The sequence below is a fragment of the Prenolepis imparis genome, unplaced genomic scaffold (genome assembly GCF_030444845.1).
Source record: "Prenolepis imparis isolate NDT839.2.m4 unplaced genomic scaffold, iyPreImpa1.0 SCAF_1, whole genome shotgun sequence".
Lineage (NCBI taxonomy): Eukaryota > Metazoa > Arthropoda > Insecta > Hymenoptera > Formicidae > Prenolepis > Prenolepis imparis.
In genome coordinates, this window is record NW_028141159.1 from 12,185,864 (window position 1) to 12,202,118 (window position 16,255).

General features: G+C 32.8%; 1 protein-coding gene and 1 long non-coding RNA gene across 8 annotated transcripts in view; one reads left to right on the plus strand and one right to left on the minus strand.

Annotated features, from left to right (window-relative positions):
• The window catches only part of LOC145932736 (uncharacterized), a 122,403-nt gene that overhangs the window by 104,189 nt on the left and 1,959 nt on the right, over positions 1-16,255 (minus strand). The gene's annotated exons all lie outside the window — the stretch shown is intronic.
• Positions 1-16,255, plus strand: part of Sim (bHLH transcription factor single-minded) — a 41,979-nt gene that overhangs the window by 11,380 nt on the left and 14,344 nt on the right. For 2 of the 7 annotated variants that reach the window (XR_014427523.1, XM_083058501.1), the window contains exon 1: positions 11,063-11,840. The exons of 3 other annotated variants lie outside the window; for them this stretch is intronic. Coding sequence is in view for 3 of the 4 variants with exons in the window: in XM_083058501.1 (XP_082914627.1) it covers positions 11,741-11,840 (100 nt within the window). In the remaining variant the exon portion in view is untranslated. Of the gene's footprint in view, positions 1-11,062; positions 11,841-16,255 lie in introns of those variants that run through there. 2 more of the 7 variants (XM_083058579.1, XM_083058694.1) reach the window with 2 other exon arrangements.

Consider the following 16,255-nt stretch of genomic DNA (forward strand, 5'->3'; position numbering starts at 1 on the left):
CACACCCTTGCCTACGCCAATAAATTCTATTCCGCGTTACTTTGCCGCGAGCCGACGCGCGATGGATATTGCGCTCTTTCTTCCTTTCTCTCCCCGCACACCTTCATCATATTTCTTAGCTCAACGCAATTCTTTTAAATACAATTCCTGATAACGCGACGATTGCACGTACGATGTGCCGGAGACTTGAATGCTCGATGAGTTTTCATTCTAATCGAATTTCACCACTTTTTTATTTTTTAAAGAATTCCCCAAATTTCTGAATGCCTATCTTTACTTTTCTCGCATAAAATATATCCAGTACGAAATATTATAATCCTCCCCCTCCTCAATCGATCGAGGGGGTCATAAATTGCATCAAACATAAATGAAATTAAAGATGAGGGGAAAAAAAAGATAAAATTTAAGAAAAACGCACGTGCGTATATATGCGCGATGGTCCAAGAGTCAATTAACCAACGCTCCTTAAATGCATCTTGCACTCTCGAGTGACATCTTCTTTTGCCATAATGTTGTTGAATTATGGGCGGTCCGCGACGATTGGGCCCGGCGGAATCACTCGGTCCATAAGGGGAGTAAATACTTCACGCATTCCCGATGCGTCTCACAGTCTTTACGGCTTATTATCACCTCCACGCTTTCGCCCTCTCACCCCGTGTGATACATCAACGCGATGGCGATGGCGCACGCGGAACAAAGCGAGAAAAATACCGCGAGCGGATTCGCGCCGATTCCACGAAGGGAAAATTACTTTAGTTAGCAGAAGTCGTGGTTGAGCCGATGTCCGACAATGTGCGCGTTTAGTAAACAGAACGATAAACTAAACAAAGTTCTGTGAAAAATTCAAGTAAATATGCATACACAATTAAAAAAAAATCCTTCGAATAAGAAAGTAATGAGATCTTTATATCCAAAATTTCATCTTACTTAGAAATAATACAAGAGATATTAATGTTTCTTTATTTTTGTGTAGCGTACTCTTTTAATAAAAATTCCTAGAACTATTAAATTATTATTAAAATGAGTATATATGAATATTATCTGCTAGAACAAATATATATCTTATTTTTCCGAATATATAATCCATCAAACATTTTTTGTATTACTAAATTGTAAGGGAATTGCATTTGCACAGAATTGATTAATGAAATATTACTGTATCGAAGGCTTGAATTTTATATATATATATATATATATATATATATATATATATATAATCTGCAAAACCTACAACCACATTTTATGAATATTATAGTTGGGAGGTGATAATAATACACGCGTCACAATGAGAGCACAATGTATCGCGAAAAATATCGAGGAATTCAAGGAGGATTTAAAAATGCTGCACGATGCATGCAATTGTGTTCGCGTTATTACGAATGTTATTAGGCCGTAATTTAAGACACGTCGATCTGACGATTAGAGCCGGGACTAACGTACCATTATTTTACAGCTTGGCTTTCGGCCAGCTGACCCGACTTGTGCCCGGTGATTCGTTGACGTCACGGGCGTTACGTGTAGCTTTTTTTACGTTTTCTGCATTCGTTCCTGCATTCGTAAGGGCGTGACGGCCGTACGCACCGCGTGTCCTCTCGAAAGATTTCTTCTCGCGATGTCACGCTTTTGCGTGGCCATGCAATATTTCGCTCGTCGCGATATTTCGCTCTGAACGTCGATTCTCGTTTCATTTTGCACGTCACACAACTCCCAGATATAAATTCACAAATTATCTTTATTTCTTTGTAATGAAAAGAATATATGTAATTATTATTTAATATATTTCTCGATCTTTTTAAAATATAAAAAAGATCGACGTGTCTGCTTTTGTATTTTTCTGGTTATGATCAATTATTTAGATAGTACGGATTACGAGAATTTTAAAAACAGAAGTAATGCAATAGTCAAATTTATTTTTAAGATACAGATGGAAAAATAGACAGATGAGTCGCCTTAAATACGTGTATACATTAACGACAAGGTCCGGACGTGATGGCATTCACGAATTCGCAACTTATCCGCGATTAATTTGCATACAATTGTCGCGAATGATTTGTATACGACTCGGATAGCTTTATCTCGGTCGTCGACGATAATTCCGTGCAAAAATGGATAATTGGTACCGCGCGTGTTTTCCACTTGGGCACGTACATACGGTCGCGAATGATGTCACACGCTTGTCCTTTACAAAGTATATTATGCCGCAAAAGCTGCTTGTAGGTATATGTATATGTATCTGAGTTTTTCTAATAACATATGAACATTCGCGTCATTTCGATACTCGCGTTATCGCGAAAACAGTGACGATGGACTGTTGATAAATTGTAATCTTTTTGTAAAAATATCTTGATTAGACAGAAGTAAAAATTTGATTTTAAGAACAAAAATATTACGCTTTATGTAATTAAACTGCATATTTTCTAATAATATTACAAAGAGAAAAGGTAAAATTTGGTATTAGAAAATTTTTTAATTTGACGCGAATTATATTTAAATATATTGAATAATGGACGTATACATAATTGAATAATTATGCATACGTAAAATATGTAAAAAAATTATTTTATATTAAAAAATGTAGAAGAAAAGAAAATACCAAGTTCAGAGATATGAAGAATTGAAGAATATATAATTGATTTTATATATATAAATCAGTTATTCAGAAAATATAATCAAAAAGCACAGCTTTCATTTGAGAAACTGCATCTTGTGCATCTTATTTATTTTATACCTCCTAGTCAGAAAAAATATTTTAATAGCTGCATTTGGCTGCAATATATATTCTTTACATCCGGTACAAAACATAAAGGAAAAATGTCTTCAGAGGTGCAGTTGTGAGTCGGATCATTTATTATTTTTCGAATATATCAAAACGCATAGCACCCGGTGGCCATTTTTAAAAGCACGCCTGGACGATCAGTCACACTTAACGTCAGAGCTAAAGTGACTTAGTTTAGGGCTGTTTAAGGGCGGGCTGTTTCTCCGTATGAAGGGACAAGGGCCTCGCCCATTCGGCATCGAGGGGTCGCGAGTGCTCGGCCACTTCTACCCTCTCTGTTCCTTCGTTATGACAACGGAGGGGTAGCTTTCGTCCAATCCTAGTTCCTTTCCTTTGTCGTTCTCTAAAATATAGAAATCCTTGCCATGCGGTACAATTTGTTCTATTTTTCTCCCATTGTTAATTGTTTAATGTATTAACAAAATCCAACGAAATCTGATTGTTCTGAGATTTTCATTGAAAGAATCCTTTACTCCATATTCCATATATATATAATTTAAAAATATTTTCTATATCTCAGGTTTTTATCATATTCAAAAAGCTAAAATGTGCGGTAATTTATATAGACAATCCAATTGATTGACTAAATAAGATGATGCATAATCGATGTAATTGCATATGTTAACTTTATAAAATGTGAAATATTATATCTGGATAATTATCCGAAAGTAATTTTATCGAATCATCTACTCTTTTTTTGTATCTTGATTTCAACGATATTTGCCATGCATTTCAGAGTAATCGAGAAAAAAATACAATAATAAAAAAATATAATAAATAAATATAATAATAAAAAAAAACAAATTTTTCTCTCTCTATCTCTCTCACGCAGTTACAAGATAACTGTGTGATATAATATTATATGCGATAGAAATATCCCACCGTCTAATAAGGACTTTACGCGTGTTCATTACGCGTTCACGCGTCTATCGTATAGTGCGGTGCAAACTCCTCCCTGGAGCGCGAAGTTTCACCCTCGAATGTAGGGTTGTTAGAATCTCCCGCAGGCCGCGAGAGAAAGCAGATCTTGTCGTTACGCTAATTGTCGCCCAAAACTTTCATCGACAAGCAGCAATCGTCTGTGAAATCTACGAGAACTAGGAGAGAAAATGCGATGTGCATAATTAATCCTTTTAAAAATAATTATTTTTTTCATTCGGACACATTGATTCCAGGATGTTATATTTCTATATTATCTTTCAATCGGTATATTTTTTTCAAAGAATTCGTAGTGGACAATATATAAAATTCTCTAATGACAGAGAATGAGAAAGAGAAAGAGAATATATATATATAGATAATTTTAAAATCTCTCTGATATAATTATCCCGACTTTCGACTCTGAACTCGACACAAAGTGCCAATCGAAAGATATTCGTTTGTTATGACGTTTAGCTAAAAGTTAAATGTGGCGTTGAGGCATTTAACGATTTGGTCCGGCTATTGCCTTCTTGGTGTGTTACACGGAGCACAGTTCTCGCGTTACAACGTCGCGATACTGGCGTCTAAACACAAGCTCGAATTCATGATCAATAAACTACGCGACCTATCAGCCATGGCGCTCTCTCTCCTGTTTCAAAATGCAACAAAAATACGCTTGGTTGCAAGCTCGTATCAATTTATAACATTCACAATGCAGCCTATTCTATCCTGGGTTGTCACTTTAGTAAATCTTTATTTGTCACACTAAGACAGTTTAATAATTTGTTAGTCATATAAAGTATAATATTTTTTTAAGCATACACAATTATATGATATGTAATAGAAGATTTGAATAATATTGTAAATAAGATCCATTATGAGAAGCGCTATATTGAATTATTAAAATGTTTAGTTGAATTTTAACAAAATGAGAAAAATTTTTTGAATGAATATACTTTGTTTAGTATGGCAATTATAGCAACAAAGCACATTTATTAAAAAAACTTTTCTAATTTCATCAACATTCAAAAAAACACTTAATTAATGATTCATAAGAAAAATATTGTAACTGTGGGAGTAAGCTAATTAAATCAACAAACTAAAAATTTCTTGTTTTAAAAGAAATTTTTAGATTGCAGAATTAGCTTACCCCACAGCTACAAAACTTTTTTTATGAATCATTAATTTTTAAGGGGGTTAAGGTGAGTTGTGCTTTAGTTTCTTTCGCACGTTTTGCGTTAGAGCAGCTTTGTCGCGAGACGGCGTGCACGAAAGACGCGTGGAAATTCGAGTTGCACGTGTAGAATTGCGGATTGTACGCGCACTATATTGCGTCGACTCACGAGACGGTGTTTGCCGGTTCACGAGCAACATTGTAAATGCACACTGAAGTGAGAAAAAAAAATAAGTCGGGTACATTGTACCGTCTACGTGGCGAAGTGCAACACGTGCAAATGTAGACCATCGTCGTCGTTGCCAACCTTTAAAGACGGATCTTAAATCAAAATTATAATAGAAATGAAAAAAAGAAATTGTTTAAATATATATTTTTTGTTATGTTCCTCTATTAGACATTTTTAATGTAAAATTTATAAAAGGATGATATTTAATTCTTAAAGACATAATAATGAATAATAATCAACAGCTTCTTTCTATAACTTTTAGCTATATAAGTTGTATCTGTTAAGTTTATAAATATACTTTTACAATAATTTACAATTAGAAAAATATAAATTTAAAAAAATTAGATTTTGATATTTAAAAATAAATAAAACGCGACGAAGATATTACGAACTTCCCTCCGGCCAAAAGGGGTTGTGTTATTCAAAAATATTCCTAACTGATTTGATTCATTTTGCATTGCACATATTCTATAATTATGTGGTTGGCAACGCTTGGTCCGCATACTTCGTCTCTTGAGATCATACATGGTCAGCATTATGCAAGAAAAACACGGCGAGTCGTCTGAGATGAACGCGATTCCAGGTACCTCCGAGTCGGCGCACTCCACGTGCGAGTACACGCGAGTGCAACTCGAATACAGACGGAATTATCTGTCTAAGGAATGCGCCGCGCGACAGGAACGATAGAATTATCTGCGTATATGTCTCGAATCGTTATCTGGTACATCCTGAATACACCTCTTGTCTGTGAGAAAGTAATGAATTAAAATAACTCTTATCAGCAAAATTTTTCACACACATAAAAAAAATAGTTTTATATATCAGAGAGAGAAATTAATTATTTTATCTTGATTATATATTCTTCAAGCAACTTGTGAAATTGATTTTTTTTACAAAAATTTTTAATTGAGTATTAATCCCTTCTTCTTTTATCTATATATCTCTTTAATATTTAACTATCTTGGTAATTAAATCTAAGATTAAAATTCTATTAAAGTGTAAAATGTACTTAAAATTAATGAAAGGAATATAAAGTTGATTATCTATCCGTCTTATGCATTTTAATCCATTAAATTCTCATTAATTTTCAATAACACCTTAAAAACTTTTTCAAATTTGAAGTTAATGAATAAAATAATGTTTTGCAGAATAATTAGTAACTGTCGTTTGATAATAATTATTTTCTCGGTTATTTGAGATTGCGTGGCTTATTAGTGTTTATTATTATTATTGACCCTTTCAATTAACGCGCCAAAATTAATTAATCCGAACAATATAACATGCATCAGCCGAATGCTTCCTCTGTCAATGCATCTCTTAAAGCCTACGCGAATACTTCATGTTGTCGTACGACTAATTGCAAAATGGATACCTCGTCGCATTTGATCGGGGCGACGGCGGAGGATGAAATCTGGCGATTCGATTGTTTGTTCTTTTAGTATGACAGCTACAACGGCTAACGGCGTGGCGTATTTTCGGCATAAACTGCGCGCTGTATGCCAGGACACGCAATATGCTAATAATTTAGGCCGCCGTTCCGCTGATCTTATGTCATCGACGTAACATATACAGAAATCGAAACGAGGTTAATAAAGTTAAAATAGCGTAAAATTATAAAAGTGTAAATTTATATTTTTCTATGGATTAGCTCAATAGAAGGAAATTTATCGGCACCTTCTTTAAAGAAAAAATTGTATCTAACAATAAATTATTATATATAAAATTTCTTCAATATTTATTATCGCGTGTGAGATAAATTTAAAACTGCAGGTACTAGAAAATAGGCTATATATTTGCATAAGAATTCCCTAAATTGCAAGTTTTAATCACACAAATTACTATTTTTGGCGACAAGTCGGTTCATCTGGATATATATCACAATTGTAATAATGCATCGGTGAATGAAGAATATTATGAAAAAGTAAATATACGCGGCAGTAATCTTCTATATGTAAACTTGTCTCTCTTTGAGAAATGCTCATAGCAGTAAACGTACACATTTGTTCACGCATTTTTAATGAAATAACATTTATAAATGTTATAAAAATTAATTTAAAATAAAAAGAATTTTTCCTACATCATGCGCTATATATTTCGAGTAATAGAAGCAGTGCGCATTTAAATATTGCGCTTTTTCAGCTTTAGTTAAGATTTATAGATATTTTTCAAATATTTTCAAAAAAGCAAGTGTTCCTAAACGCAGGTGTTTCTAATTCAAAGTTTCACAAATCTTTTTTTACGCTTAGATTTTATTGTTCGTTTGCTAAGAAATACGTTGATCATTATTGTCGTTCGTGACTGGATGAATGCAATCGGGCAGGCGCGGTCTTGCAACTTCGGCGAAGCTTAAACCTTGGTTTCACCTACATTCATTGGACCGATACCAGAACGGCAACACCAGTAAACCGTCCAGGGGATATCTTTCATGGTTGTTTCACCCCCACCGGCAAAAAAGACAAGGGCTACAGGATATGAGGGTGCGTGCAATTCATCAACCCCAACGGTCGAGCGTTTTTTGGACGGAAATTCATTCAGATTGTACAACAAAACAACTTGTATGTGACTACGCATCCTAATGAGCGATAGTGTTGTAGGTCGAAACATCCACCTGCCAATGCTTTACCGTAACTCGGCTCAAATTTTCAAATTTTTCTCTGCATAAAAGATCTTTGTGTCACATTATAACAAGATAAAACGGCTAAAAAGATCGATCTTATAGGAAGAACATTTATTCTCAATATTATTTTATCCCTGTTTTATACTAAATCAAAAGTACTCTTTATATGTAAAATCTGATATGTAAATGAAAAATTCACAATCAGATATACTTATTCTTAGAACGAATAATGCAATCCTTTTTCGAATAAGACACCCTTTCGATTATTATTCCGGCGTTGCCTTTGCTGAACCAATTATCAAAATAAAAAAAAAATATATAAAAGAGAGATACATACATACACACACAGACCTACAGGGGATATACGAAACATAATATACAGAGGACAATCAAATACGCATCGCGCAATGTGAATTTACGGAGCGTCGGATAATAGCAGCGAGTGCAAGCACGTAGTCTCTCTAATTCGGATAACACCGGTGCGCTTCCCGGCGACGTAGAGTATAGACACACCTATTTACTCTGGCCTACACATACACATACATACACATACACACACATACGCAATAGAGACGCGTGCGTCGCGAAATCATACGCGTGCAAATGTGTCATTTCTCACGGATACACGAGTATCGTGAGCAGGGGGAGGATGCACAGAGAGGCATTACGATACGAAAATAACGTCCGACCGGCCGGGCACGTGTGCAAATCTCTGCAAATATTATCTCTGCCTGTTTCGCGCGCGTACACAGATATCCCGCGTATTTGCGCGAAAACTACCGGAGATGCGTACTATATACGCGTGCTTGTCGCGCTTGATCTCCATTCCGAGAGAAGGAATAAGTTTCTCCGCGACACGGTTGCACACCGTCGGAGAGATAGATTACTGAATTGTGGCCATTTCGCATTTCTTTTCTTCGCGTATAAAGATTGCCCGGCTAAAAATAATTAAGGATACGCGAGCCGCTTCCGATTTTTTTTATATGAAATTTGTGGCCGATTTAATGCCGTAATAATAGTGGAGTATATGCATTCTGTTTTAAATTGGATATTATATAACATATAGCATATATGTATACTCGAATGATATATATTCTATACGATGTATAAATGTTTAAAGAAAAATTTATTAGTTTTCGAAAACACATTATAGACACAACGCAAGTTTTTTCCCTGTTAATTCTCTTCGTGCAGAATTTTTTGTCTACTCCGATATGTACAAAACAGTGTCCCGGTAATTGTTATCGAACGGTATATAATATCGACTATCGACAGACTCATTGCAATTCACTGCAATTCGGCACTTTCGATAGTACATATAGTACAATCGACATACCTAGATAATTGCACGTCATTCTTTCCACGTCGTTCCTCTTTCGCTTCTCTTTTATCCGAACAAAAAGGTCGCGATTTCCCCGACGGACCGGAGTGAATCCATGAGATTAGAAGAAAGATCCGTTAATTGGACGACGGGGACAGATCAGACCAGTGGCCGCAAATTGGATTGCCCCATCCTCCCTCGTCGCGCTTACTTACTATACCGTGGATATCGATTATAGTCGTAATGGTATGTAATAGCTGTGAAAATCCGCGAATGGACCACGTTTTTGAACGAAGAATAAGTGAACGAGTGAACGTTGAGAATGTTATCAAAAAGAGTGATATTAAAAAGAGTTAATATTTTAAAATACATATTAGAAAATTATATTCTTTTGGCGTTATAAAAATTATATCATGCTGTGCATTGATAAAATTTAATGACATCTAAAATGTGTAAGCGCGGAAAACAAAAAAGTGATGCAAAACATTTTGAATTAATCGAATATTAATTTCAATATTTTATTAAAGGCTTTAAAGAAAATTTGCAAAATTTGCATAAGATTTCTAACTGTCAAAATATATTAAAATCCTGCACACCTAAATTTCTATTATCTACAAAATACAATCGATGAAATGAAATGGAATACATAAATAAATAATAATAGAATAGAATAATATGCGCGTGAAAGATTACAAATTTTTTCTCTCAAAGCCTCAAGAGACCAGTTGACTTTCATCTTTACCTAGGCCAGTGGATTAGAAATAAAATAAATATGCAAATAAAAATCGCAAATCACAGGACGGAAGTTGTAGAAAATCCTTCAACACAAATTTACGTTCCACGAAAGCGAATATTTAACAAACAAATTCAAAAGTGCAGCGTTTCTCTCGTCGTCTTTATGTACGTAAATATATATCATCTGATCACAAATCAAATAATACATCAATATAGTCGCACGGAAAATATTCGCGGCAAGATTATTCTGTCGCATTTTATAACTTTTTGTTAGAATTTTGTTCTATACTTTCGATCGACTTTCGAAAATAAAACTATAAAGCTTTTTACTAGATTTTCCTTTCATGCGAAAGACAAAACTCTCGGCGAAAGCGTTTTTTGTATTTCGAAACATCTGTTTCTCATTTGTATCAAAAATAATTTTACCTGTGGGTTTCTTCAAGAAAATAAAGGATATTGGGATATACCGTATTTAAGAATGATATATTACAAACACATGTTGCAAATATGTTTCATATTCATCTCGCAAGGTGAAATGAGAAAAAATCAAGGAAAAAATGAAACAGAAAGAAAGTACCATATGTTGCTAATTTCGAAAGACTCTGGGATAATTTATATCATATTATTAACGTTAGAAGCATAAACTTTAAGATATAAAATTAAAATTTGTTGCACGCAAAGTTTAGTTATCTCTATATATTTATATGCTGTGTTAATACCTATAATTAAAATTCTTAGTCTATCGATGTACTACTGAATTATAAAATTAGAAAAAAACATGTAAACTTTTTTTGCAAAATATACAGTGCAAATATATTATGTGTGCACTGTGAAATGTTAAAGAAATAAAATATTAAAAAATATTTCTATGGCTTCCATGGAATTCAATGTCAAACGTGCAACATATATGACTGAAAAAAAAGATTATTTATATTAAAGATGTACAAAATAAATAATATTAATTTTGATTGAAGAATCTGATAATTGTATATAAATATATTGTCATTCTACATTCAGGTATCATGCGCGATGCATATGAAAGATTGAAGATAATTATTTAATTAATAATGAAAATAATACCATATTTTTTTAAAGATATTTTATCATACAGAATGTGGATTTTTCTTCTGCAATCGACAATGTGCAATTTCTAATAAATGCACAACTTCTTTAGCTATTACTTTTCAAAAGTTTATTAATCTCTCGCTTCACACATGTATACACTCAACTTTTCAAATTTTTCGCTGCTTTTTTTAATTAGCAACATAGAGCTTTCAAAAATAATAATTTCCAACAATGGCTTCCGTTAGAAATTCCGTTCTATTCGCAAATTTATCTTCGTCTTTCGGTCTTCAGCTCGCTTCCCCGAAACCCGAGGGAACGTATACATGAACATTCGCATGTGCGTGTACGCTGTCGAGCCCCTGGTCGGGCTGACCCACTACGAAGGGTGGAGCTTAAAATAAGGGTGGAACCTCTCTCAGCTTACCTACTCCATTGGGAAACAGCGTTGGTTGAGATGAGTAAGGAACGAAGGTATAGCTGAGAGAAGCATCAGTCCAGGGTAGCGGCAATAAATTGCTATAAAACCAATGCACGCGCTAGTCGAGATTTCAACGCGAGGAACACAAGTTCGTCTTTCTCATCGTGTGTAGCGACGTTTCATTCGAAACGAATTTATATACATATATATAAGAGTGATCGTAAAATTTTTTCGCAGACGATTCTTTGCAGAAATATCGGATATCGATCGATGTCTTTGATCGCTAATACGTATGCAAATTGATACGCTGAGTATCAAAATCAGACGATGAAAGTAATGGTTATCATAGCAGTTTCTTAATATACGCGTGCTTAGAATTGATGATTAAGGAGTTTTAACGTCGTTGGGAACACGTGCAAAATATTGTGAGCAATCTGCATGGTGTCGGAGTTCAGATAGTCGCAATAGGGAGAATGTATGCAGTATGGCGCCGATGGAAAATCACGGACGCAGATCAGCTATCTCAAGAAACGATCCTTATATCCAAAATTGGAGAACCAGAAATAAGAAAGAAAACGAGAAAGGTACTAACTATACATACGATCTAGAATATAAATGCAATCCGAATTTTAGTGAAATATTCGAAATAATCGAATTATACAATATATAAAATAATTATTCAGTTGTTTAAAAAAACAAATTTGATGTCCTAAAAATCAAATTTTGAAAAATTAAGACACTTAAAAATTAAGACTTTAGCAAGACTCCTAATAAAATACACATTTAAATTTCAACGGACAGGAAAGAGCGACGCGGATGGTAGTATAAAAAATTAATTTTTATTAAAACTGATTATAGTTTTATGTACAAGACACAAATTTTTCTTGGTATGATATCAAGTAATTTAATAAATCTCAATTCGGATCTCAATTCAAATCTCAAGGAAAATTTATACTTTGTACACAACTAAACAATTTCAATAAAAATTAATTTTTCATTGAAACTGACGCACTACCCTCCGCGTCTAGCCTTTTCTTGCTCGTTTAAAAATTTATTTAAATTTGCAAATTTGTTAATTTAGATCAGACTTATGCAAATATATAAGAAATAATTTGTATTATTTTTGGATATGTTTTGCAGTTATACTAAAATTAAATTATGCTTAAAATTTCTCGCACAAAAAAATAAAACTAGTTACTAGAATATGTCATTTTTTGTAAAAATTGTTAATTATTAAAAGTTATTAATTTATTTTCACGATCTGCTTTAAATGATAGAAATTTTCTAAAAATTTGTATCAATTTATAAAAATTTTATAAAAATAAATAAATCAAAATCTGTAACACATTAAGAATCTTCTTTGCAACGGAAAGAATATCGTTACTTTAATAAGAATATTTTTTTCCGTCGCAAAGAACATTCTTAATGTGCTACAGATTTTGAAAGAGATTTATTTATTTATATTGTTTGATTATAAAGCATATAAAAAATAATTTTAATTTCTTAGCTGCTGTTTGATATACATATAATTGCATGATATAGTTTCAATATATATTATTATTCTTTGTAATTATTTTCCTATTAAATTTACTATAGTAAATCATTCGGATTCAAATTAAAATAATTCGCAAACTTGGATAGATTTGACTCTTAAAATATTAATTATTCGATTTAATCGAATAATTTATTCAAATATTTAAATAATCGCTGGTATTTTTTTAATTCATACAGTTTAGATATTAAATTCTTCGAATATATTTATAACCTTAACATCAAATGGATGCTGATCCTTTTCTTAATTCAAAAAAGATCCATATTATTGAAGCGAATTTTGAATTTTTCAAACTTTGCAATTATGCATTCACATTAAGTCAAATTTCAAGTCAAATTTTTTTCGCGACACCGATTACACTGTCCATCCGGTAGAGTTTTATAATTAATTGGAGTCTTTTACAAGGTTAAACAATTATCGTGGAATCTTAAAAATCTTCAATCTTTTAATAAATTGAACAATAAAACAGTGCTCGTACGTGTGTGAAAAGATAAAGAACTCGTAAGAAATTTCCCATTTTAATCGAAGCTTGTAATTGTTAACTAATATAAATATAAATAATGTTATTTTAACAGTTTTCATATTATTATTTAATATTTTTAATTATCACAGTTCTTACTACACGATTTTTACTACATAGTTATTACTAATTTCTTAATTAGTTACTGGTAGTTATTGACTAAACTGTTCTATGCGCGCGAAATGGCATCTTTGGCTGAGAGCCACCTTTAATTTCCGCTACAATAATTCTCGAACATCTCATGGTTGCAACGTGGGAGTACTGCATTGGAATTGGCCAATGAGGAAACAACTTATTCTCGGCGTACAGAATCGTTTTTCCCCGGACCTGTTCGCTCCTACGACCTACCACGAACCTGCAATTTTCCTAACGGTGCAACGAGCACGAATGATGTTTGAACGTGGTTTCCGTGAATGCAGAAATAGTGGCAAACGGCGTTAAGTTATGTATATTATCTTGGACAAGTAATATTTCTAGGTAGCGTAACAATGCACATGTAAATTCGTCATAATATTGTGCATGGTTTTGCTTGGCTCTTATCTCAACATCCTCTTTTGATTTCTGACCGTCTTAAGATTAAGATACTTTTGTATCTGTTACGTTTGAGGAGTTTATTGGACATACCAATCAGTTGTCAAATAGAGAATTTTAGAAATTTTCTTGCAATAGCAGTTACAATACATTATTATTTAATATTTTTAATTATATAAGAATAAAGCTTGTCGTATGACAAATATAATAGAACTCTAATAATTAATATTCTCATCAAATTATTTATTGCGGAAGAAGTATGAATCAAAAATTGTTTTAAGTATATACAAATTAATAAAAAAATTAATTATTTTTTAGAAAAATTCGAATAAAAAAAACACATTAAAAAGATAAAGTGAGAAATGACTTTTCTAAAATAAACAAAAAGACACACACAAAGCACATTCTGCGTATTATAAAAATCTCTCTAAGAAAAATCGAGAAGCGGTGGATCGGTTAGAACAGTCGCCGAATACTAAGTGGAAAAAAAATGCATTATTCAGGCGAATTTCCATCCGAGAGAAGTCCGGGTAGCTCTACGTCGTTAGATTGCTCTCTTGCTGGCGCTTTAATGACGGTTTGCTCCCTTTGCTTTCATTTCTTAAAACGAAGAGTTTCGACATCGTTGTTACACGGCATTCGCGCAGTATCACTCGCGAACAACGACACAGTCAAAATTCCTTTTGTATCTATTGCAGTTAGAAAGTACTTAAAAAATGCATTTCAGTCCCAATTTAACGCTGATTTTAATCGGATTTAATTTTACCGGCATTCATGAAATCGGATACAAGGAGTTAGAAATAATATAGCATATTTAATTAACTTAATTGCGTATCGAGTTAAAGTATATGCAATAAATTTAATTCTCAAGAAAATAATTTAACTACTTTTACTTTCGTTTAATAAACGATTAATTATATTTCGCATTCTTTGCCGAGCTTTTAGGAGAGGGAGGAGATAACTCTCTCTTCTCTTTATTCCTTTTAAGATATTATTATATTATTTTTAAATAAAATATAAGAATTTTTTTATGTGTATATGGTTAGGATCATATATAAAACAGGAATATTTAAGATATATAGAAATTGTGCAGAGACTTTCCTCGTATTGTTCAACGCTTTGTTAGTACAAGCCAGTTCGATTGCAAATTCTTCACCGATTTATACTTTTGAAATTCGTCACGCGTCCGCAAAGTTATGGAAAATTAAAATAAAATTCGTAGTCCCAGTTTTATGGATTGTACACGATGTGTCCATAGAGACGGTTCTATTTCATCTGGGAAAAAATGTAATTCAGTTTCGAACGTGATTTCGAAATAAAGTCACGACCGCCAATACTGCAAGACAAATAATTGCGCCTGCAAAATTCCGATTTCTACAGACCAATGACCTTTCCGATCATCCGATGTGATTTTTTGTACAAAGCGTTAAAAAATGTGCACAATTTTTATACTATTATTATAGGATCATTTCATATTATAAAGCATTATTCATCTCATTGTAGAAATAAGAAATATTTGCGATATGCAAATAGATATAATTCCTGGTTTTGTTATAAAATAATATATAAATAAATAAATAAATTATATATACGTATATATATAATATATAAATTTTTCAATAATAATATTCAGTAATGTGAGTGATATTTATATCAAGAAAAAGATAAATGACAAAATATAGGGAGAAAAGTATAACAGTTTCAGAATATTCTGCAGATAGTGTCTTAAACGAAGACAAGACGGACAAACAGCCATATATTTCCCACCCGATTGTTATTGATATTACTGGGATATCTGGTGTTACGTCGGCATCTCTGCCGACGACATTAACGATGACGAGGAATTGCGATTACGGCGGGAGTGGAACTGGAACTCGTGTAGTCAGCCGTGTCAGGCATAGCGGAGTTAAGTTAATTCACCCCGGTATGCTGATAGCGCGACTATTTTACGCTGTCGCTTGTGCAACACAATTGCGATTTGTGTTATTGCTGCATCGATTTTGCACGCACGCATACAGATCACGTATACCTAACTTCATCATAAACCTCTAATACCGTCTGACGTATTAAATTGTATTACTTAAGAATTTCTCGTATATACTCGCGTATACATAAATGATAAACGTGCGACGCATATTTTTGCGGGCATCTCTTTTCAATTTTGTTTATACATAATATTAGATTTTTTAACGTGTAATATTAAATTTTGTTACTAAAAAAATTATATTATTAAAATAGATGCATAATTATTGAAATTCAAGTCTAACTATGTGTATAAAACTCTTCCTAATTTAATTACAAATTATTATACTTAAAAAGATATTTTATTTACAACTTCAAAAATTTAAAAGCTTCTCTAAGATTTACAACTACAATAATTTAAAGCTTCTTTAAGA